The sequence below is a fragment of the Ailuropoda melanoleuca genome, chromosome 2 (assembly GCF_002007445.2).
Source record: "Ailuropoda melanoleuca isolate Jingjing chromosome 2, ASM200744v2, whole genome shotgun sequence".
NCBI classification, from domain to species: domain Eukaryota; kingdom Metazoa; phylum Chordata; class Mammalia; order Carnivora; family Ursidae; genus Ailuropoda; species Ailuropoda melanoleuca.
In genome coordinates, this window is record NC_048219.1 from 188,411,438 (window position 1) to 188,436,594 (window position 25,157).

General features: G+C 41.3%; 1 protein-coding gene across 1 annotated transcript; it reads right to left on the reverse strand.

Annotated features, from left to right (window-relative positions):
- Window positions 1–1,288: 1,288 nt before the first annotated feature.
- Window positions 1,289–24,584, reverse strand: SLC19A3 (solute carrier family 19 member 3). The gene is given in 9 exon segments (XM_034655302.1): window positions 1,289–2,571; window positions 3,366–3,507; window positions 5,576–5,768; window positions 7,337–7,431; window positions 7,433–8,160; window positions 9,928–10,079; window positions 21,118–21,887; window positions 22,904–22,986; window positions 23,992–24,584. Coding segments are annotated over 6 exon segments (1,485 nt in total). The 5' UTR covers window positions 10,078–10,079; window positions 21,118–21,887; window positions 22,904–22,986; window positions 23,992–24,584; the 3' UTR covers window positions 1,289–2,394.
- Window positions 24,585–25,157: the final 573 nt, after the last annotated feature.

Genomic DNA, 25,157 nt, shown 5'->3' on the forward strand with positions numbered 1-25,157 from the left:
GACTTTAATACACATTTCCTTCATGAATTAATTTAATCATCTTCATGTCTGAGCCATTTGTATTTCACTTTCTCTGAATTCCCTGTTCACATGCTTTGCCCATTTTTCTATCAGGTAACTGATCTTTTTCTTATCAGTTGGTATTTGTTCATTAAAAATTAGGGAAAGTAGCTTTGGAGTGTTGCAATATTTACTCCAGATTATCGTTTGTCTTTTGGGTTTGTTTGCAGTGATTTTTTTTCCACACGTAAGTTTGGTTTTATGCTGTCAATTCATTTTCTTAAATGACTGCAAGGTTTTATACTGCTTTAGAAAGATTTGAGGTTATAAAGTAATGTTTACATGTTCTTTCTAGTATTTTTGTGATTTCATTTTTTTATATCTGTGCATTAATAGGTATATATTACATATAGATAGAGTTATTCTATCATTCTTGGATCCAACTTTGTTTTTCTTCAAAAAAATTGTTCCAATTTATCAAATATCCTATTTTTTTCTTCCTTTTATATGAAATGCTATCTTTATCATAGACTAAAATTCCATTAGGAACTAGGGATTAATTCAGAACTTTCTACTCTGTTCCAGTGGACTGTCTGTTCATGTTGCTATGTTACTGTAGTTGAGAGTTCAAATAAGATTTTATTCTTTGAAAATAATTTATTTTCCCACTTGACAAAGCAATTTTCTTGGTACTTCTTTGTTAACTTTCCAAATGAAATTTAGAATCACCCTTACTAGTTTCGAAAAAAAAAAATGTTGTATTTTTTCCTCTGGGATAGGATTTAACTTGTAATTTTACTTAAAAGGCATGATGTCTTTATATAATTTTTTCTTCCCAACCAAGAACAAGATAGGCTTTCCAATATGTTTAGGTGTTATTGTGTAATCTACAGAAGTGTTTGCAGGCATATTCATACATGCTTCACATTTATTAAATTATTAAATAGATTACATATAATTATTTTATATTATTTTTGTCCTACCATAAATCAGGTCTTTTACTCCCATGCATCTTCTAAATGGTTGTGTAATGAAGACAGTTTATTGCTATATACTTACTTTCTGCACTGCAATCTTAGTTTTTAGTTGAGTCTCCTGGGTGTATACTTGTGTCTGGAATAGTGAAGTTTTACTTCCTCTTTTACAGTTCTTAACTTATTTGTTTATTTATTTACTTACTTACTTATTTATTTCTCTAATTGTGTTGGTTTATATCTTTAGTACAATAAATTAAATAAGGAGAATAATAGTGATCATCCTTTCCTTGGTTTTGATATAAGTAGGAATGTCATTAGTTTTCCCTACTAAGTAAGTGTTGGCTTTGGGGCTGAATCTTATTTTCAGTCCAGTGATCGAATTTTAGAATCTGGAGAAGAGAAAAGTATATTTGAAACACAAATCTTGAATCAGCATTCTTTATTTCCATTGCTCCATGTGTCCTCTATTGCAGTTTCAAAGGACGCAAGCACAGATGATTCTCAGCACAAGTCATCAAAAATTTAGAAAGGCTCTTTAATATTTTTGCACACATTATTTTATGTAGCACAAAGTCGGCCTTTTAAAAATTAGGTGTTCCCCCACCCCATCAGTGTTTTCTTACAAATACTTTTAGAAACTCCTGGAAATTTTTACTTAAGTTTTTCTGTTTTAGACAGAGATCACACTGACATAGCATTAAAACACCTGTCTGGGGTCATGGTAAGGAGAAAGCTCATTGCCTCCCCTAGAGCCACCGGGGATTGACTTCCATGGACACACAGGAATGTCTGGGGCTCTTCCTGAGGTAGAGTTTCAACAACAAAGCTCAGCAGAACACAAAGTAAAAAGTAATCATGACAAAGTTAAATGGTGATATTATCAAATAATGGCTTGTGAATAATAGCATGTTGTCAGGATTGAAGAGGGGTCCTTAGAGATGGGACCAGACCTTGAAATTCTCGCAGGCAACTGCAAGTCACATAGATATACACTTAATGGAAGAAGGAGGAAAATGGCTACTGACAAAAAATGTCCCATCTCTTGCCTGTTTTGGTAAGATAAAACAAATATCTAAACTAAGCAGAGAGGTCAGTTGAGTTAGTATTTCTGCTTATGAATAGGGAACATCAACTGCAGGATGACTGGAGTTTTCTCATGGTTTGTTTCCATGCCATTTTATGTCCTAGTGAGTAATCAAAACCAGAATTTCCCAATCCTCTACGGGGGCTATTTGACTGAGATGACTGGCCTTGTCAACTGCATCCAGCTGGGCATGTAGTGTCTGATCTGAGATTCTGTTGTGGTTTTGTAAAGGTTCATTGAAATCCAGACTTAGGAAGTGTGTCAGTTTATGGGACTCGGTGACTTTGTGACCAATAGGCTCCTTGCTCAGTGAATGCAGTAGCTGCCGTAAGGTTAAAGCTTTGTTCCTGTGATGACATTCTTTAGTCCCTCTGGGCGGGGCTCATCTGGAGTCTGACTTGCAGCAGAGCTCTGTGCTTGCTTTTGGCATTTGGTTAAGTAGATGATGTACATACTTCTCATTAGAAAAATGGCAGCAATAACCACAAAATAACTCCCATAAACTAAAAACTAGAGAAAAACAAATAGAATTAATTAGACACACATAAAATATCACTGTGTAGGTCACTGATAGTACACAGTGATGGTGCTGATTTGCTTGGATGGTGGGATAACTAAGACCCAGGATCTTAATATGGGTCATTTAGATTTGCACAATACTTTCTTCTTCTATCTTAGAAGAATCAGCTATAAAAGTGTAAGAAAGGCAGTAACTAAGAATGTGGGCTCTGGAGCCAAGGTTACTTGGGTTCAAATCCCAGCTAACACCACCAGTCGTGAAAAAAACACTAAATCCCACTGATCTGTGAGTTTATGTCTGCAGGATACTGCAATGCTATGAGTGAATTTTAGATAATGAGGCTACCTCTTACATGCCTTATCCCCCCCTTTCCCAGATTCATATGTAAAATGTGAAATTGGGCTAATTTCAAGTCCCTCAGTGGAGCAGGGAAAAGGAACTGAGCTCTGCAGTCACGTACCATTTCTAGCTCAATCTCCTAACCCTTGGAAGTGGGTGACGGGAGGAAGAGCAGGCAGACGGGGGACACAGTGGCCTGAGTAGCACCTGACGAGGTGTTAGGAGCCATAGGCAAATGCTAACCGACTGTGTTTATTGCTGAAAACCTGCTTGGTGTGTTAAAACATTATTATTAAGGAACTGCTTATTTAAAATTTTGCCCAACTAAGCAATTCAAGAAATTAAATATTGGCTGTGGTAAGACGGAAAAGAGCCTTTCAGATTACCCAGGTATTCTACATTCCCCCAACTACCTGGCTAGGAAAACAGCAATATTGCCACTTACCTGTATGCTGATTGGCAGGTTGAGTCCTTTCTGATCTACTACGATCACTGTCATAATTGTCTGAATCACCAGGGCCACGAAGGTGTTCATTCCAAACACCAGGGCATAGCGTTCCACACTCAGATTAACTGCAATCTGAAATCTATCATTAAACATTGAATTAAGTTTTTTAACAAAATACATGTGGGACTCTTACCTTTAAAAGACAGAAGCTGAAGGTAAAAGCGATGTCTTGTTACCAGTATTCTTTGTCTAAATCTCCTCCAGTTTATTTATTTATTTATTATGATATGCTAGTGACCATACAGTACATCATTAGTTTTTGATGTAATGTTCCATGATTTACTGTTTGCGTATAACACCCAGTGCTCCGTGCAATACATGCCCTCCTTAATACCCATCACCGGATTAGTCCATCCCCCCAACCCCTCCCCTCTAAAACCCTCAGATTGTTCCAGTTTTTTTTTTTTTTAAGATATTATTTACTTATTTGCCAGAGAGAGAGAGAGAGAGAGAGCGTGCACATGCAGGGGGAGAGGCAGAAGGCAGAAGGAGAAGCAGGCTCCTTGATGAGCAAGGAGCCTGATGCAGAAATCGATCCCAGAACCCTGACATCATGACTTGAGCCGAAGGCAGACTCTTAACTGACTAATTCACCCAAGCGTCCTTATCCTCCAGGTTAAACAAACAGGTAGAGCGAAGAAAGGGAATTAATTTTAAAAATACAGCTGAAAACTGAATTAAAATACCAGTTGAGGAAATATGGCACAATCCCTCCTATCCAATTAAATGCTTCCAGAAATGAAACCTAAATATTCTAAGTACTCATAACCTGAGAATATTCAATGTTATCTGATTTTAGATACATTTCACAGTGTATTTTTATGAAAATGCAAACAATATCCAATCCATGGAATCATTTGGAGAGTTACTCTTTTTACCGTCAATTGTATCAACAGTTTCAAATTTTGGGAGGTGAGTTATTTATTCTTTGGAAGATCCAGATCATGATAGGCTGTGCAACTGAGTGAATCTGTAATTAATTTGTTTTAAATAATTATATAGATTTTGACATTTTACAACTCATGAACGACTAGCAAGTGTATGTTATTAGAGCTCTTCCGTGGAACAAAGGTAAAAGACTTTTGGTTCTGAAGATTCTTAAGATGGAAAGAAGCAATGTAATCCTACCTCAACAGTGACCTCACATTAAAAAGAGAAGCTTAAGAGACATGAGTTTGATTCATTAAACTGACATATTTCCATAAAAAAGTAAACTTGCCAACAACCTTATTCTCTTTCTTTTGTTGCATGATCTTTTCGAAGTCTGCTTATATTCCTGTGTTTTGTCAAATCCTTATCAAACATTTTTCACACATTAAATCACAAAACTTGGGGCGCCTGGATGGCACAGCGGTTAAGCGTCTGCCTTCGGCTCAGGGCGTGATCCCGGTGTTGTGGGATCGAGCCCCACATCAGGCTCCTCTGCTATGAGCCTGCTTCTTCCTCTCCCACTCCCTCTGCTTGTGTTCCCTCTCTCGCTGGCTGTCTCTATCTCTGTCAAATAAATAAATAAAATCTTTAAAAAAAAAAAATAAATCCCAAAACTTAATAAAGTTTCTGGCTGTACTTCTTTCATATGATTTGAAATTCAAATATTTCTTATCTCTTTTGGTTAATACCAAAGCACATTTCCTATAGTCAGCTTTCTCTGAACTTCTATTTGGAACAAAACGTTTTTCATTGCTAAAAAAAACTGATTTCTGGGATATATAGTTTCTTATAATCGTTCCATCTACTTTTTTCAATATCCAACTTTTTATTACTTGCTGAGCACATTTTGCTTCACACAAAAGTATATGCCTGGACTTACACAAACACCTAAGTGAAATTAACAATAAACGTAATCATTCAAAATCAGATTGCACCACACCTTGCTACAGCAAAAAGCGTGTAATAAAAATCACAACCCAACAGTGTATCATTGCTTTTGGTTTATGAACCCACGGAACTTTTTTTTCTTTGATGACCAATCTTAGCAGCATTCACAGGGCAAATAGTTAAATGAAAACATGGCTTAATTTAATATGAAATCAACATTTAATATGGCAGTTGATTAAAATCCTTCTGAAGTTCTACAGGGAACTATAGAAATGCTACAGAATATGGTGTGGGCTTAGGAGTGGAAAGAAATGGTTGGTAATACTTACACTGCTATGGTTATAAGAAGCATATAGCTGGACTTGAATATCAAATAACCAGCATAGCATGCCCAGATGTCGGTCGTGTAATGCATGAGAAACAGAGAGCCTGCACTAAAGATGGAGAAGAAGGCTAGAGCCAACTCTCCCAGAAGATCCCAGTTGACTTTCACATAGCCTACTGCAAAGGCAGCCACAGCCCCTGAAAAAGAAACAGTAAGGGAGATCCAACACATTGACTTTGCACGTGGCATAGGTCAACATGCTCTCTTTAAAAAGCCACATCTTGGGCAAATCTACAAAATGAATATGTGGCTTTCACAAAAATAGTGTGATCCACTAAATGTGTATTTATCTTTTTCTCAACCATGTTTTCGTTCGGCTTCTCTCTTTCCCTCCCCTCCTTTCAATCAGGTAGTTGCCGCACTTTTAATTGGCATCTACACCACATGCCATGCAGTGTACCCTGTGGAGAGGCCAGAAAGGTTCTTTACCACAGAACCATGGGGGAGAAAAGATACATAAACCTAGTCACTTGCTACAACATGCAAGAGGCTGGGATAGAGAAGAGTGAAAGGGCTACTTTGGTAGTACACCTAGCCTGTCCATACTTGCCTCTCTTGCTCATTGTTTATCATTAATTTTTTCAATGGGTAATGGATGTGTTGCACTGGGTAGAAAATTTTAGTCTTTATTAGTAAGCTTAATCTTCTGGCCTCCATCTCAATGTCTTTGAGATCTGGTCTCCTTTACTTGAGGTTTTCAGCGAACTCTATGCTGATTTATAGAGTTTAAGAGATTGAATAATTGGCAGTCATTAGGGTTAGTATTTATAGTTCTTTTTAACAAAATGAAAGGTATTTATACTTCAAATTACTGATGTTTGATTAATTAACTTTTCTACATGTGAGCCAGGAAAGAACCAGTGCTACAGAGGAACTAAAATTCTTCCCCCCCCCCCCCGAATTTGGAACTTAGGAGAAAGAATTTCAGTGAACCAATTCTAGCTCAGTCCTGGTGTGCAGGAGGTAAGGTGAAGCCTCCCAAAAGAGAGACAATAAGAGAACAGACACCACATGAGTTTTCTGAAATTTTTGGTAAATGAGGGTGTGGAAATCTCCTACTTCCTAGAAAATATCTTTAAAGTCTCAGTTGAATTTAAGTTTCCACTTACCAGGATATAAATATTTATTGTAGAGTAAACTTCAAAGGCAGATTTCCTTCTGATATTAGAATCCTGACTCTCACATTTGTTCCACTTCTCAAATCTTCTCAGAGACCTACGTTTGGAAATTTTTGGCATGGAGCCTAGAATTGCTAAAGGTGGGCACTACCTAACCAAATCCTTTATTAACAAAACTCTTCCAGTGGTAATATGGAAGCCTTGATAGTTCAATCTATTTTACTAAAATAATAAAAGCTCCTTACTTATATACAAGGTGAGTATTTTCCTTTGGATATAAAAACAACCTGGAAGAACAAGGGGTATTATTAATTCCTTTCCTGATGATGAATTAGAATCTTAGGAATGTGGCCAGAATTTAATCATTTGGTGCTTAATCCTGAGTTCTTGAGTTACTTGCTATAACTCTACCACATTGAATAGAAGTGTCATAGTCCTCTTTTTCTTTTTTCCAGTGCCTTCCATTTAAAATTTTTTTGAATATGCCTTCTGAACAGAACTAGTTTACCACCATAGAATTTAGCAACTGAAGACATAAACTTAATGGTGGTAGCCCATCAAAGGAAGATAAAGCAATCTTTGCTTACCTCCAAAGGTTGCAATAGCTTCCACTGCCCCATTATAGACTGCAGAACTCTGGGACGGTGCCTTGTAATCCCACAGGATTTGAACATAGTTCAACCTGGTTAAAACCTGCTGTGGAGAAGGCCCACCACAGGGACCAGTAAAAAAGACGCTTCGAGGAGTAGCACTCCTTCAAATCTTGGAACCACTGCACAAAAACACTCCACACCACATTTCGTGGCATCGGGCTGCTCACCGGACCACCATCCAGGTTCCCTGAAATGGTGGGTATTTCTGAAGTGGGTTTCTCTTCGCCGCCTGGTGCGCTAACTTTGTAAGGTCCATCTAACGCCACATTTTTATTCGGTGGCTTCTGTACTTCTTTGCTGGATTTTGCATGAAAAAACATGCTCTTCTTAGGCATCGGTAGGAGAAGCGACAAAAGAAAGGTCACAGAGACGGAGACCAAGGATATGACGTTGAGGTGAAAGTACGACAGGCTGGCCAGGGACACCAGGAGCTGGGCCAGCACCGAGGCCGCTGTGTAGGCCACGAGCGTGACGCTTCTGCAGTAGCCGCTCACCTTCTGGTAGTGCTCGGGGCTGACCACGCTGTAGATGTAGGCGTAGTAGGCCACCTCGGTGGCGGTGACCATCCCGTAGAAGAATTCCACCACCTGCATGGCCTTCACTCCCTGGCCAAACAGGAGCAGCAGCCAGGTGACGACGAAGGCGATCCCTTGCAGGATGATGACGGGCTTGTAGCGGACGTAATCGGTGAGGACGAACACGGGCAGCAGCAGCGCCAGGTATGAGTATGTCCAAACCGGAAAGATCTCATTTGTGATCTGTGAGGTTGAAAGGTGGATCACGTGACCATGAAGCGCTGGGAGGTGAAGGGAAACCTTTCTAGGTACTACGTTGCTAAGGGACAGGTGGCTTGCCCATGAGCAAATTCTGCATCCAGTTGGATAGGATGTTCTTTGTTATGATGGAAAAGGACAAGAGAAAACTGATTTTTGAGGAAAAGAGAGCTCCCCTGCTTTCTCCAAAACAAAACCAATTTATAAATGTACTGTGCCTCCCAACATAAGAATATATTTGCTTCACGTGCAATCTGAACTCTCTTAAAGTTAAATAGTATGTACACGTGGGTTAAATTAGTTAAAAATCGTTCAACAGACCCTTGAGTTTTCCAGGCTCTTAAAAAATACCATTCCCTTCTTGTTCAAAGATTTTTAACCTTAGACAAAGAGGCTACAATGTTAGAACAAGCGATAATCTTTTTGTTTTTTGATCCATCACTGTGTCATCAATGTCCACAGTCTAATGAACACATGGGAAGACAGCAAAGAATAAATAACTTTGCAGAATTAGAACGTGGGAACAAGTAATGCACTGGATTTTCTTCCTGGCCAGATTTGCTAGGCTCCCAAAGCCTTTTCCCTCCCAGTTCTACTGGCTAATCTCTGCTTACTCAATTCTGGCCTCAATTTGATGTGGGTATCTCGTGGCTGTCATCAGAAATGCCGGGGACCTCAGTGATCAGTCCTAGAAAGCAAGGAACGAAGCGCTGATCTTTGGGGCAGGATATGGCTGTGGCGGCAGCTCCGTCACACCAGCCTTTGTTCTGTGCTTCTGCTGTCTACAGCAACTTCCATGGGCCCCAAGGTCAATGATGAGGGAAATCTCCATGATTGGAAAGGCTAGTGGGATTGAGCGGCATCCCTGAGCTTGGGTGTGTTAAATGGTCCATAGTGGTTGCAGAAGCAGCCCCCACTGGGTTCACTGGCTGATTTGGGACCTGTATTTGTTTGTCCTTTTTTTTTTTTTTTTTTGGTCTTAATCATGATAGGCTTCCACCTGGAAAAATTGGAAACAGAGTTCTCGCGAAGTGATTTGACATCACCGCACAATAAGCTTGCTTTTCTGTCCATAGCACTTCATCGCCAATTAGCAAGTATCGAGGAGCCTTCCAGGTGAAGCCACATGCTCTGCAGTGCTTTTGTGGCTATGGCTGGAGATGAGAAAACCAGCGCAAGGTAATTCTCCAGTTGGGTGAGTGCGTTTTCTTGTTGCACTTAATTATAAAAAAAGAGATGAATCAATCGTTTAAGTAAGAGAATTTAGCCTTCAGGGGAAGATAAAACTGAGAGATAAAGCTGTTCCTGTCTCACTGGCTGGTCGATAGTTTTTCACAGTTGAGTAAGTGTCCTCAGGAAATGATATGATTCTTTATCAGATCCTGCTTATACCTCAGTAGCCCCAAAATATACGAGGACTAGATCCTGTGCCTGGCAGAGATTTTACTTTCAGATTAGTAAAACAGAACCAATTGAGTCCTGAAAGTTACCATGTGTTAAGCCTAGTGGTAGAACTCTATAAAAGTTAAAATATTTATTAGACACATAATGTGCTGTGGTTTCCCATGTCTGTAAGTGTGAGGACGGAAGAGTAGTTTGAATCGTTGTATTAAATGACAAGGACCATGAAAATGGGATTACTGAGGTCAATGTGTTAATGTCTCAAGTTGAATGAAGCCCTAGCCTCACGTCCTGCTCAAATCCTGTAAAATTAAACCATGTTAAGATATGTCTATATGCATATTACTTTACCTCTGAGCTGGTCAGGTTTTTATCTGGTCCAGATAAATATGGGATAACGAAGGGTTCTGAGGGTCTCATCATGGAGAAAAATCCAAATAAGCACAGGATCACGGTGGGATAAATCCAGGAACGACTTGGTGAGGCTTTGAAACAATCCATGGCTGATCAAATGGAAACAAAGGCAAATTAGCTGATGTGCAATTACTTTTGGCATCCTGGATATAATGAAAAACCGATTTCTAAATGTTTTGTGAAAGGGGAAAGTTTCATGAATGAGTGTTCTCAAATATCCCTTAGGTGCACCAGTCAAACCCTCCTTTGTCAATGGGGCTTCTTCCTCATTGTTGCTGGGAAAGGTTACTTAGTGTTCTCTACCACACACATGGTAAAGAGTAGTTACTAGCAAATAGTAAACATGGGGTAATGAATGCTTGAAAGTAAGCAAAACATTGGTGGGTGAGTTACTGGGGTACCTGTGGTGGGTCAGGTATCTCTAGGAGGTCAAATCCCACTTAACGCAGATTTAGCAGGTCAAGTTACTACTAACCTGCCCGCTCTATATTGTTCCGTGACCCTGAAATCTTTCACACACTGAATAGCATGTGGTTATTTACACATTTATCTCCCTGTTAGACTATCCCTTGCTTTGTATGGTGCTTGACATGTAATACACATCCAAGATACTTTTGTTAGGTGTCTCCAATCTGAGAATTTATAATTCTTCAATTTAAAAAAACTGAGCGAGATAAAGATCTGACTGGCCATGTTTCCCTCTTTCCCTCCATTCGAGAAAGATGCTAAGTCTACGTCAGGAATGCAAGGCATCACTTTGTAGACTGCTTTTCTCCTTTTCATTAGGACTGGGCCCATTTCTCCTCTCTGTCTGCAGCTTCACACCACTCAGTGGGGCAGGGAGCTAATTCATAGTTCAGTTTTTTTTCCTAAGCCACAAATAAAACTGCTTGAAATTCAAGCTTCAGATAGAAAGTCCAATGGAGAATCTGCAACAGGAAAATTCCCTCTCATTCCTCCATATTTGGGATCCAGCTTTACTTATGAAGCATCCACATTTTTGGTGGCCTTGGAGGGGGAATTGAACTTGCTGTAGGATGATTTTCTGCATGTTATCTAATTAAGTCCTAATAATAACTGGAAAATAGATAGCATTTTCCCAAATTCCCAGCTGAGCATATGGGAGATCCAAGGTTTCCTACAACTGGCTTCAAACCACACCAACGAGATTTGAATCCAGATCTCCCTGACTTCTGTCTGGGTCCTTTCCCCTGCTCCACCTTGCCTCATTCTGCTGGCCCTTCTTCCTGGGCTGCTGGTAGCAACCTAATGACAGCCTTTCCTCACAGCAAGGGAAGAAAGTGTTTTCATGAACACACTCATCCTAAAGATTATGACTGACTACCTAGAGCTTCCCGGGTCAATTGTAGTTTGAAAGTGGACCCAAAAGAGGGAAAGTGATGCTCACCCCAGAAGAGCAAGTCACTTGGTGCAATTCCAGGTATCCGGGAAGAGGAATTTGTTAGGGGTTAGCGAGGTGGGGAGGGTCTACTGGGCCACCCTATCTTTTCACAAGGTGACCCCAGACAGCAGCAGAGTTTTCTCAAGTTAAATGAGAGGAGCACTGTCTCTCTTTATGTCAATAAGACCGTTGATGGAAACAGTGCAGAGACAATGGAAATCAGAACTTGAACGCGATCATGACTGCGAACAATGCTGACCGTGTGAAAATTTTGCCAAGAGGGTACTGGGTTTGACTCTCCTCAGCCTTCAATGCCTGGGATTTATCTCTTCCTGAGTTGTTCCTGGAAACACCAGCAAACTGCTGGGGCGCTCTTTCTTTGCGAGTCATATTCTTGTAGAAAAGTCTATACTGGGATGGTAACTATTGAGGCTTGGCTATCTTTCAAAGGATGGTCTTAATGGGGGTAACATCTGCTGACTCTACATCTAGAACATTCTCTCCATATATGCTGACCATAGATTGTCTGGTGCCTTCAAGTCATCATCTTCTCCATGCATTTCAGAGAAGTAGGTCTACTCCCATGGGTCCCTGGGCTGTTAAAAGTCCCTTGCATTATCTATCCCTTCAACTCTTAACTGTCCTAATACTCCTACCCAACTGGATTTGGTTGGAAAGTTCACACAGAAAAAGACGGTCTGTGTCCCATGCGAGTGTAAGCAGGAGGGCAGGAATTTTGTTTGGCTGGTTCACAGCTCTATGCCTAGTGCCTAGAAGAGTGTCCAACACACGGTATGTCTTACAAAAGGAAGAGGATGAAGGTCACACCTCACTTTTACTGAGAACTAGCAAAGCTTTGTCTGCATTTCCAGACTGTACTGCTAGCTGCATCAGGGGAAGGCCAGGGAGGTCCTTAATTCTATAAGAGCCTCAATTTCAGTTGTGCATCTGTAAAATGGGGTAATGATGCTCACTACATGTGTGGGTTTTCTGTGAGCCCCAAGTGCCTTGACTGATATCTGGAGGCGCCATGTTGGGCATAGAGTTACTGCTCTCAAACACATGGCATTTCTCTTCCCTTTCCTCTCTCCATGCTGGAGGATCCATAGTGACTCTGGCTTACTGAGGAGAAAATGAGGAAAGGTGTCTGACCATGGTTGAAAACAACCGAGAAAGATCTGGGGGGCTCACACCTGCGTCTAGGACTGGACTTCCTTTCCTCGCTCCTTTTCCATCCTCCTCCCCACAGAAACAAATACAGCCTCTAAAGCTAGATTTTCTGCCAGAGGAAATAAGAGAAGGCATCTAACCACACATTAGCAGGAATCCTTCAGCCAGGAAAGACGGCAGAGCAGCAGGAAAGACCAGACCCTTTCCGAGGCCAAGTCTTGCCTGGTGTCTGTTCTTCAGCCTGCACAGCTCCGATCCTTGTCCCTGTCTGCAGGAAGACTTCTCAGCAGCAAACGTCTGACTGTTCTTTCCCTTTCCCCCAGCCCAGGGTCTCCTTGTCAAGCGCTGGCCTCATTCTAGGATCCTTTCCTACTCTGGCCACTTAACAAAGACCATGTGAACGTGACTCGCTTATCAGATCGCCTGGGAACTTGGAAAAACAGGGAGTCCCAGACTCCATCCCTAACATGTGGTTCAGGAGGTCTGGGGCCAGGGAATCTGCATTTATACAGAGTGATTCTGACACAGGAGGCCCAAGGACCACTGGTCCCTTTCCCATTCGGAAAGGTAAACTGGCTCCATGCCATAGCCTTGGAGCTTAACAGATGAAAGGGGAAGTAGACAGAAATCATCCAGGGAGCTTTTGCAAAACTACATGCAGACATGTGACCCTAAAATTCTTTTCTGGCTCTCTAGGCCCTGAAGAGGCCGGGACAGGTGGAAATATCCTCGGGTGACTCTGTTTTGGATATGCTCCTCACACTCTGCCCCAGCCCACTAGCCCCTGCATGAGCGCATGTCACTCCCTGTTGGTGACCCATTCGGTCCTAGTCAGTAGAAAGCCTTTTCCAGTAGGGGCCCTGGAGTGTCTGTATCCAGCACCGAATAAATACCATGGTTCTGTCTCCTTCGGTTCTACAGTACACAGATATCTGAAATTCTCCAGTCTAGCGTGACCTTTCACCCACCTCCTGAAGTCAGTGATTTTTTTCTTACTTATGTAAGAGCCTACAACTCACACAGGTAAAATGATAGCAACCTATCAGCTATTGTCTGCTTGGCTCCTGCTTTACACCAAGTATGGTATTAGTTGCTGTATATAATTATTGTCTCTAATCCTTAGAACGATCCTAATTATATAATTACATATATGTATCTATAATTATATATTTTAGATAATAATTATATACAGGCATTTATTATATGAATAATTATAATTATTAAATATGGCTATATTAAAGAAATATAAATATATGGTATAATATATAATATATATTTACTATATTTAATATTATATGTAGTTGATCCTTTTTTTTTAATGATTTTTTATTATATTATGTTAGTCACCATACAGTACATCCCCGGATTCCGATGTAAAGTTCGATGCTTCATTAGTTGCGTATAACACCCAGTGCACCATGCAATACGTGCCCTCCTTACTACCCATCACCAGCCTATCCCATTCCCCCAACCCCGCTCCCCTGTGAAGTCCTCAGTTTGTTTCTCATAGTCCATAGTTTCTCATGGTTCATTCCCCCTTCTGATTACCCCCCCCTTCTTTATCCCTTTCTTCCCCTACCGATCCTCCTAGTTCTTATGTTCCATAGATGAGAGAAATCATATGATAATTGTCTTTCTCTGCTTGACTTATTTCACTTAGCATTATCTCCTCCAGTGCCGTCCATGTTGCAGCAAATGTTGAGAATTCGTTCTTTCTGATAGCTGAGTAATATTCCATTGTATATATGGACCACAGCTTCTTAATCCAGTCATCTGTTGAAGGGCATCTCGGCTCCTTCCATGATTTGGCTATTGTGGACAATGCAGCTATGAACATTGGGGTGCATATGGCCCTTCTCTTTACTACGTCTGTATCTTTGGGGTAAACACCCAGTAGTGCAATGGCTGGGTCATAGGGTAGTTCAATTTTTAACTTTTTAAGGGACCTCCACACTGTTTTCCAGAGTGGCTGTACCAACTTGCATTCCCACCAACAATGTAGGAGGGATCCCCTTTCTCCACATCCTCTCCAACAATTGTTGTTTCTTGCCTTGTCTATCTTTGCCATTCTAACTGGCGTAAGGTGGTATCTCAGTGTGGTTTTGATTTGAATTTCCCTGATGGCTAATGATTTTGAACATTTTTTCATGTGTCTGTTAGCCATTTGTATGTCTTCATTGGAAAAGTGTCTGTTCATATCTTCTGCCCATTTTATGATTTGTTTATTTGTTTCTCGTGTATTGAGTTTGAGAAGTTCTTTGTAGATCTTGGATACCAGTCCTTTATCTGTAGTGTCCTTTGCAAATATATTCTCCCATTCCGTGGGCTGCCTCTTAGTTTTTTTGACTGTTTCCTTGGCTGTGCAGCAGCTTTTTATCCTGATGAAGTCCCATAAGTTCATTTTATCTTTTGTTTCTCTATATGTAGTTGATCCTTAAACAACAGGTTTGAACTGCATGGGTCCACTTATAGGCAGATTTTTTTTTTTATAAATACAGTACCGTACTGTAAATCTATTTTCTCTTCCTTATGATTTTCTTCTCTAGCTTACTTTATTTTAAGAATACAGTATATAGGGGCGCCTGGGTGGCAAAGTTGGTTAAGCGTCACCTACAGCTCAGGTCATGATCCCAGGGTTCTGGGATCGAGTTCCGCATGAGGCTCCTTGCTCAGCGGGGAGCCTGCTTCTCCCTCTGCCTGCTGCTCCCCCTGCTTGTGCTCTCTCTCTCTCTCTGACAAATAAATAAAATCTTTAAAAAGAAAGAATGTAGTATATAATACATATAACATACAAAATATGTGTTAATCGATGTTTGTTATCAATAAGGTTTCTGGTCAACAGTAGGCTATTAGTAGTTAAGTTCTGGGGACTCAAAAGTTGTAAGTGGATTTTCAACCATGTAGGCCACTGGCATCCCAAATCCATATGTTGTTCAAAGACCAATTGTAATTACATATTTTTTATATGTCTCTGAAGTGTCTCCAATTTCTCAGACATGGGAACAGAGCCTCCTCAAAGCTCAGGGTCCCTCAGCTAAGAAAGGTTAAGACTGAGTTCAGGGTCGGGTCCGCTGGGGCCCAGTTTACATCTTCCCTCTACTCAGGTGGGTAGATGCCTCCTACTTCTGTGGCACCATTCCCCCCTCCTGGATATTTTCCTCTCATTTCCTCACCAGCCATCCCCACAGGCACTGTCCACGCGGCCTCTAGGTTTCCGACCAAACAATCTCTGCCAAAATCCTTCCCTCTCTACTGAACAGACCTCTGGCTACCAGTCTTATAAAGCTTGGAAGTACTGATCGCGGCCTTTTGTTTTTATCTTACTGAGCAGATGCTGCTGTTCGCTGTTGTCATGACTATGATGGTGCTAATCAAACGACACAATCCAAATTGTACATTTGGAAATTATTTCATTTTTTCCTTGACAGTTTTGTGCGGTCGGTAGAGAAGATGGTATTATCCTCATTTTATAGACGAGGAAACTGAGGGCCAGAGGCAGTAACATGTGTGCAGGTTTTCACCTTTGACCAACGTTAGAGCCTGGACTTGGGCTTGGTTTTTCTAATTCCAAGTTTGGTAACCTTTCTTCCATGTTGAGATACCTGGTCATACCCTCACGCTTCCAATTCCCGTTTATTTTAGAATAATGTTTTTCAGATCGTGGATGTCAGAAAAAATTTAGAGGATTGCAAACAGGATTTTTTTTAAATGACCTCTTTGCAGATAAAATATATTAAATATCAAAGTGCTTTGCAGAGTGAAGCTATTTTTTTCTGAGCGTTGTTTGGGTTATCACTATAGAAATATACAAGAGTGGGCCCTATGTATATTACATCTTTCTGTGGGACACAGTCATGGGGTTAGAAGCTGAAGAGGCAAGGGGTGCCTGGGGGGCTCAGTCAGTTAAGAGTCCGACTCCTGATTTCGGCTCAGGTCATGGCCTCAGGGTTGTGAGATCAAACCCCGTGTCCAGCTCTGCACTGGGTGTGGAGCCTGTTTAAGACTCTTTCTCTCCTTCTCCCTCTGCCCCTCCCTCTATCTCTCTAAGGAAAAAAGGAAAAAAAAAAAAAAAGAAGTTGCAGAGGAAAATATAGGACTAAATATTTACTCATGTCTCTCATAAGCACACCTGTTAAGGTCATCGTAGAACACCTGTTCTGTTCGGGAGGGCCTCAGCCTTCACGGCAAAGCACCATCCTGGAAAAGACTATCCTTTTGCTACTTTTCCATTTATCATTATTTTTGACCTTGTAATATTATCCTCCTCCTAGAGAATACTCTAAACCTTCCCTCACTTCGTTGACTCTAACTCAAGGACATGAATCGGATTGATTTTCTGACTTGATGCTTCTGAAAACAAGATCTTGCTCTTGCCCTTTCTGCGCTTTCCAAATAAGGCAATCCTCTTAAAAGTTGCTCCTGCAGTAGTAATTCTCACATACGCCTCGTATGCTCCATTCCCATTTTTCAGAAGGCCCAAGAACATCATATGGGCAGTTGGTTAAAAGAAAATACAATAGAAGGACATTCTTTAAACCAAAGTCAGCTTATCGGACTCTCATGACTTGAAATCTATAGTGAAAATGCCAGAAATAACAGGAAAAGCTGAGTCAATCAGCTCCTTCTGGAGGAGACTTGGAGCAGCAGCTACATCGCCCACAGAGCTTACCTCGGTCTGCAGGGCCGTGGGGGACAGCTCTTCAGAGGCCTAGCAACAGCAGGTGGAGGAGCTGAGGCCGGGCATTAGCCTCTGCTTCCCTCCTGAGCCACGGTGGCCCCGGGCGGGGTGCCGTCTCCTGGCTCTGCCTGCCCAGGGTGCTAGCGAGCGCCTACTTCTGACCGACTTGCACCATCAGCGCACGTGCAGCACATCACGTGAGTCCAGGTGGTAAATGGCCACCTGCACTGTTGGGGTTACCAGCCAGCACATGTGACCTTCTATAAACTTGGGAGACCACGAACACCTTTGCAGTGGGAAGTGGCCCATCTAAATTACTTTGGAAACGATGTGTTCCCTTCTCTTTTTGCTGGTAAGAAAATAATGATGATTTTTCATTAGAATTCACCAGGGACCCTTCAGCAAGACTCCAGTCTCTACTTGGGGTCTATGTCTGGAAGGTCACCTATTTTTACTGCCACTTCCCTTTCTTCAGGGTCCCTGGGGTGCTGTGGCCTTCAGAATCACAATTCCCTGGTTAGCGTAGTGAAACCAACTTTGTTTTAAGGTGCTCATAGACTTTTCTCTATCTCCTAAAAAACGTAAGGATTACTTGTGTTTCAACTATGATCAAGTTGGGCTGGGGTGGCTTCTCATTATTTTTGTTTTCATCTTCTTTGGAACAATTTCTTTTTATTCATTCCCTTATGTGTGTTTCCAGTCTCTTGCTATCAGAGTTCAAATTTTCATCTCCTCCTTCATTCCAATTACCGTATTATTGACTTTTTCCCATTTTTATTGTTCTTTAACCACGTCTTTAAGTCTTTCCAACTGGCTTCAGGCCAATGTCTTTTCCATATGAAGGTGCATACCTTTAATAATAATAATCATAAGTATTGTTTGATTTATAACAGCATCCTCGAAACTCCCAATTTTCTTACATTCACCACAAAAGAAGTTCATTTGTCACTATGATTCTACGGTATGGGGAAAAGGGACCTTTTTGTTGATTGTTGCCGGGATCCACATTTGGATTGAGTTGCAAAGTAAACCTAGAACTCACATTTCCTGGTTGCTGAAGTCCACAGCCATCCACTTGGCTCTATTTCCTTAATTAACTTATAGACTCATTGCTTGAACTAAATCTTTTCCATATTTGTGCATATAAAAATTTTTGTGTATTGTTCATCTATGCCCTGGAGAACCATACTGGGCCCGTGCCGATGTGGACCTTATCTAAATTGCAAGCATGGGCAGTGACCTTCTTCCTAAACAATAGGCTATACATGTGCACTAATATGTGTGTGTGTGTGTATACATATATATATGCATATATATATGTGTATATATATATAAAGTTTGTGGCCACAAATATTTCTAAGTATATATTTCCATTTGTGTAGAATAGGCAACTATTAAAAAGCAAGGATTATAGAAACTGGCACACGCTCGTGGGCCTCCTGGCTCCTTGAGGCCTGGATGGGCTTCCTAAGCTGGGGGGACCTTAGGTGATCAGATTCCTCCACCCACTCTGAGAAGATGGAATTCTCCTTCCACTGCCAAAGACTTCAGAGCCGTGGGCTCCCTGATGCAGGGGATAAGATGACATAGTCAAAGCAAAGATCTTTCCAAACCTGGTTTTCTAAAGGTTTCCCACAGCAGAAGGCCTGGAGTATCAGGGACTTGGTCAGTGGAAAGGAATCAAATCCTCTTTTAACATTTTATCAAATTCTCTTCCATGTTTGTTTAGAAGATGCTGCCAGATTTAACTGAGGTCCTAATACATTTGGAGAAAACTATCCAGAACCCCCAGTCTCCACCCAATTCCTGTCCCATCCTCCCTACTAAACATTCCAGTCATCTCAGAGAGGGTGCCTGACAAGGCAACCGGCATCTTAGAATGGCTGGCCTAATTTTCACATTATTCTCCAGAACCTTTACTGCAGTCAAAACACCAATTTCAAATAACAGAGCCTCAGGCTGGTAATTTAAAATAACCATGAATCTCACCACCTCTAAATGCCAAAGGACTTGGACGGTGGGTCAAGAGAGCTGACATTTGCAAATGGTTTCACTCCCCCAAGCTCCAAAGCCCTTTTAAAAACAGAGTTAGGGCCAGTTATTTGTTCCATTTTCCAAAAAATCACCTTTCAGGTTTTCAACACCGTTGGAGCCACGCCCTTCATCAGACAGAAGCAAACCCAAGGTCTGACTACTGAAAACTGAAATATATGCTTGTCCGTGACAGCAGAGTGTAATGACTAATTATGCTTTTCAATCTGCTTGCTGCTACAGTAGACGAGACTAGGGCTTTGAGTGAAACATCCAAATAAAGGGAGGAGCTGCAGCCTGCTTAAGCCCAGGCCGCAGATGCTAGAGGCAGGCACAGGGAAAGGCTCCCAGGGAACTGCTGAATTATCATTCCTCTGTTGCAAAATCAGGATCGGAGGGTGGTTTCACCAATTTCTATTGAGCTACTGTATTTTAGCCCTCATCTTATTTCAAATGCATTTCACTGATCTCTACTTCACTCTATACACGAAAACTAATTTGACGTAATCTATTCTGGGAACCATACAGTATTGTCTAGAAGAAAACAGATCATTACGACATACGGGTTGCAAAATGTGTCACTGAAATGATAAAAAGGACTCAACTTAAAAGAAAATAATTCGATGGGGCACCTGGGTGGCACAGCGGTTAAGCGTCTGCCTTCGGCTCAGGGCGTGATCCCGGTGTTGTGGAATCGAGCCCCACATCAGGCTCCTCCGCTATGAGCCTGCTTCTTCCTCTCCCACTCCCCCTGCTTGTGTTCCCTCTCTCGCTGGCTGTCTCTATCTCTGTCGAATAAATAAATAAAAAAAAAATTTAAAAAAAAATAAAATAAAAATAAAAAAAAAATAAAAGAAAATAATTCAGTAAATTGGATTTCATCAGAAAACCGAATCTACTAATCAAGAGACAGCAACATTAGGAAAATGGAAAGGAAAACCACAGGGAACATTTATAACCACTGGAACACCTAAGCACAAAAAGACTAGCAAACCAAGTGCTGGCAAAGATTTAGAAGTCGTACACATTGCTTCTGGGGAAGTAAAATGATACTAGCAACTCTTTAGAAAGCCATTTGGCACTCTATACAAGAAAATTCATACAGTCACAATAGTGAAAAAACAGGAAGCAACTGAAATGTCCATTAAAAGGTGAATGAATAAACAATATTATATATATATATATATATAAAACTTAATACTGATCTAATCAGCAATAAAAAAGAATGAGCTATTGTATAACTTGGGTGAGTATTTAAAAAGTTATGCTCTGCCAAAGAATCCAGACACAAACTGTGATTCCATTAATGTATATAAAGTCCTAAAACCAGCAAAACTAATCTACAGTGTAGAAACTGGATCAGTGGTTGCCGAGGGTGGGACATGGGGCGGGGTGGGGGGGGGCGGGTACTGACTGCAGTAGAGCACAAGGGAACTTTCTGGAGTGATGGAATATTCTATATCTTGATGAGATATAGATAATGGGTGTATACAATTATAAACACTCAAACTTAAAATCCACACTTCATATTATATGTAAATTATACCTCAAGTAAAAAAAAAAATACATTCTACTCCCCTTCTCATTCCCTACTCCTTAAAAGCATTTCCCACCGTGTGGGACTCTCTGTCCCCTGGATTTCTCTTATTGCAGTAAGCACTAAAGGTTTTCCAACTTCTGCATGGGACAATCTGAAAACAGAAGAGCCTCTTACTAACTGGGTCTTCCCTAGAAAATTTTGAACAGAAACTGTGCCCACAAATCAAAGCTAGGACAGACCCACAAGCTTTGGAAGTCTGGCCGCATATCACATTCTTCAAAATAATACAGAGAGAATCAGAGTTACCTGTTCCTTTTGTGTCCTGAGTTTCTTTCTTTCTAGAACTGAGTCCAGTTTCCGGCCTTCAGATCCCACTCCTGCTCCTTCCTGATGTTCCCTGCTGGGAATCCCTGTTACAATGCCCCTCCCTCTCCTGGGAGTCTGGAGTCCTTCAGAACGGAGCTGTCAAGAGCAATGTCTTTATACACCAAAGCCCACCCCCTTCTGAGGGCTTGCGACACTGGAACCCACCTCTTCCGCAGCCACCCTCTTTTGGAATCTCATTAGAAAAAAACCCAGAGGAACAGATCTTTCTGAAACACGGAGAGGTAAACATATCAAAAACACTGTTTTCCTGAATGTTAGAACTAAAATAATCTCGTTTTTCTTGAATTTTGTATTAAGTGACTTAGAATCTCAGAAAACAGGGAAGTAGTCCTATCACCTACCACCCACTCATGAGGCTCTATGTATCCTCCCCCCCAGCCCCCCCAAAAAACCATGACCAAAGCAAACACCAGGGAATCTTTGCTGAAATGAAGCTCTCCAGACAACTTCAAAAAGTGTGAATTAGGCCCACATCCTCAACAGGCAGGCCAGATTACTTCTGGTTCTGGTCAAAACCACCGCAAAAGTAGATACAAGCGGTCTTTATTAACACACATTTCGGATTCCGTTTTGTCATATATGGCGTCATTCTTTTTGGCTCGTGTGAAACATTTGCTGATGAAGTAATCATGCCTTTCCAGGCTGTTTCTTCTCTGTACGTCTATGGTTCGATCGATCTAGCCTCTGGTCTGCGAGAGGAATAAAACCGGCAGAGAGCTTATCTGGAAAGTCAACTAACCAAGTCTAGCCACTGAAATGTCCTGTAGATAACTAGTCCAATGCAAGGGGTGTGCACCTGGGTAGGGCAAAATTTGTGCTTCAAGGAAAAAAAAACCAAAACTATGCGTAGTTTGAGCTATTTCACAACTATGTAAATTGCAGTAACTAATAGCAATGTGAAAGAAGTCTTGTCTACAGACACTCAAAGGAATTCTATATGGTGAAGGGACAGGCCTGTTGCCCCACCCCCCATGGAAAACCAGTTTTACCTTGATTTCAAGATTCCTGATCTATAAATATACCCATTCTTTGGGTTCTCCTTTGATCTGGTTGTAATGGCTTTACCAGTTTCCTCATTAATGAGTTAATAAAACCTTAATACATGTTCATATTTATATCTGTGTGATGGATATCACTTTATCCTTTTCCAAAAATTATCATTTAATACTTGTTACCATCCGTCATGTCTCTAGCCTATCCAAATAACTTCTAGTTTATTCCTCTGAATCTAAATGATTTGCTAATAGTTGTTAATTACTGAATATACTATTTAAAATTTTGACATCTTACTGCAGACCTTCCCAGCTTTAGGCTTTTCCCTCCTCTCTTTCCAGGTTTGGGTTTGGGGTGGCCAGTGTAGCTCAGTGGAAAGAACACGACTTTGGAGTCAGAAGCTCCAGTTCCTCCTTGCCTCACCCCTGTTTGTGGCAAGTACTTAACCTCTTCAAAATGTGGATAACCACAACCACCTCACAGGGTTGTCTAACCAGGGTACCTGGGTGGTTCAGTGGGTTAAGCATCTACCTTCGGCTCAGGTCATGATCCTAGGGTCCTGGGATTGAGTCACTCATCAGGCTCCCCACTGAGCAGGGAGCCTGCTTCTCCCTCTCCCTCTGCCTGCTGCTCCCTTGCTTCTGTCTCTTTCTCTCTGTCAGATAAATAAATAAGATCTTTAAAAAAAAAAAAAGTGGATAACCACACCCACCTCATGAGGTTGTCCCAGGAACTGCTCAATCTGGTTCTTGGCACATGATAGTTGCTCAATAAAGCTTCCTTCCCAACTGCCTCCTGCAAGCACACGTAGCAAATTCAACCAGAATGAACACAGCTGGGCACCCATAGTTCGGAGAAAGTAATTTCAGAAAATGGACAGAGTAAATAACTTCACCTAAATTCATTTGAATATTTGTCCTTGAATTACAATTACCATTACCTAACTTTGAGAAACCCAACTTTGAGAAAGAATTGATGATCTCTGACCAATAATGACCAAGCAAACCTCATATTTTTGTCCATCTCAGCTACTTCTAAGGCAGTGTGAAGAAAAACATATTTGGAAGTTAGTTACGTTTGAGTCTACTGAAAATATGTACCTTAATGAAAACACACCTTTTGCCTTAGAAGATAGAAATGTGTTCCAGTCTTGGTAACAGCAAAATAGTTCTGTATGAGTATTTGTAGAAAACAGTTTCTTCACCCTTTTCAAACGTTAAGCAATCCACATCCTCACACCTTTTGCACACTTATAGTAGCAACCCTGACTTGCCAAATAATTTTTATATACGTTATCTGATGAATTAGGTATCCTTTCCAGAAATATTTTTGTAAGGTAAGGTTGTGTTTTCCTTTAATATCAATTGAAATAGTCTCTCAATAGAGTCCTGGGTCTCTTCGCTTCCAAGTCCCCTTTTCCTCACTGGGGCCTTTCTCTCTATTCTTGAATTAGGATTTAGAATTCTGCGCTCAAGTTTCCTTTCAGTTAGAATCTGTGCCCGTGGGTGTAACCATGGGGGATGCTGGCCCTTCACCGGAATCGTGGTCTCATTTAATCGGCTTGACAGATGGCTGAGAGTGAAATTCTCGCCAGGCCTACTTGCGCGAGTCTCAGCACCAGGCTGTCAGGAGAGCGCAGGGGCCTCAGTGCGATGCTGCCCAAGGCTCTCGATGGAATCTAGGCCAGTCCCAACCCGCCCGCGGCCGCGCAGGTACGCCGAAACTGGGAGATACGGGAGTGCTGCGGCCCCAGGGTGTTGGTGTTTCTGCCAGGAATTCGCCTCCCGCAACTAGTCTTACCTAGAGGAGGGGGTGTCTGCTTGCCAGATCGCTCACATCCCCAGAGAACAAGCCCCCGCGACAGGCTCCCTCCGCCGACCCACCGGGGGAAGCCTGGCGCAGACTGTAGGGGCGGGAGCGGGAGCTTGCCGCACAAGGAGCCCTGGAGCCCCGCCCCCAATGTTTTGCATGTGCTGATTACAGGTCTCAGGCACCTTCAAACTCAGAGGAGGAAATCGGAGATCTGCCCACAAACACTAACCTGGTACCCCTTGTACCTGAACCCGAAAGGAGCAATTTAAAGTAATATCCTGATATATCAGTGTAATAAAGCAGGATGAACTGAATGCAATGTGGATCTATTTATAAATATGTCCTTGCCTATAAATCCATTTACTTTTCCCAAAAACATGTGAGAGAGGTACAGTTAGGATGCCCATTCTGCACTGAAGAAAGTGAGACAGAAGGCAGTGAGGCTAGTAAACGGAGAAGTCTGGGTTTTTGTCCGGGCATCCTGGCTCCAGAGTTAATGTTTATAGTCACTGTGTTATATTTTATTTTATTTTATTTTATTTTATTTTATATTTTATTTTATTTTAATTTTTATTTTATTTTATTTTTAAAGTTGTGAGATGGCATGGTTTTCTTGCGCTTTGAGAACTTTCTAACACAAACAGTTCAACTATTAAATAGTTTTTGTTAAACGGAGGTTGTTTTTAAAAAAAAAAAAAAAAGCATTATGAAGTTCTCATTGATTAAAATGGAGAAAAAAAAAAACCAAACACCCTAAACCTTTTTGTTATCTGTTGGTAAATGGAAGATCCTCCCCAAAGATAAATACTGTTTGGTTTCTAAGGACTCTGACTGGAAGTGAAATTGATTAAAAGCCCCCTACGTGTTTTGGGTCACTGTCCTGTTGGCTTGGATTTTCTATTTTCACCTTCCTATGATTTGCGGAAAATTGATTTATAAATTACCAAGCTACCTATTGGGAGAGGGAATGCCTGCTCATTGTGCAACAAAATGCCCTTGTACATTGACTGCCAGGCCCTCCCAGAGAACCGGAATTTTCTTAAAGGTCCAGGGTGTCACAGTTTCCTCCATAACCTTTTGCCAAGAGAGGACCTCATTTTGAATCTTGAGTTTACTCCTGTGTTTCTCTGATAGCCCTTGGCCATAGTCTAAGT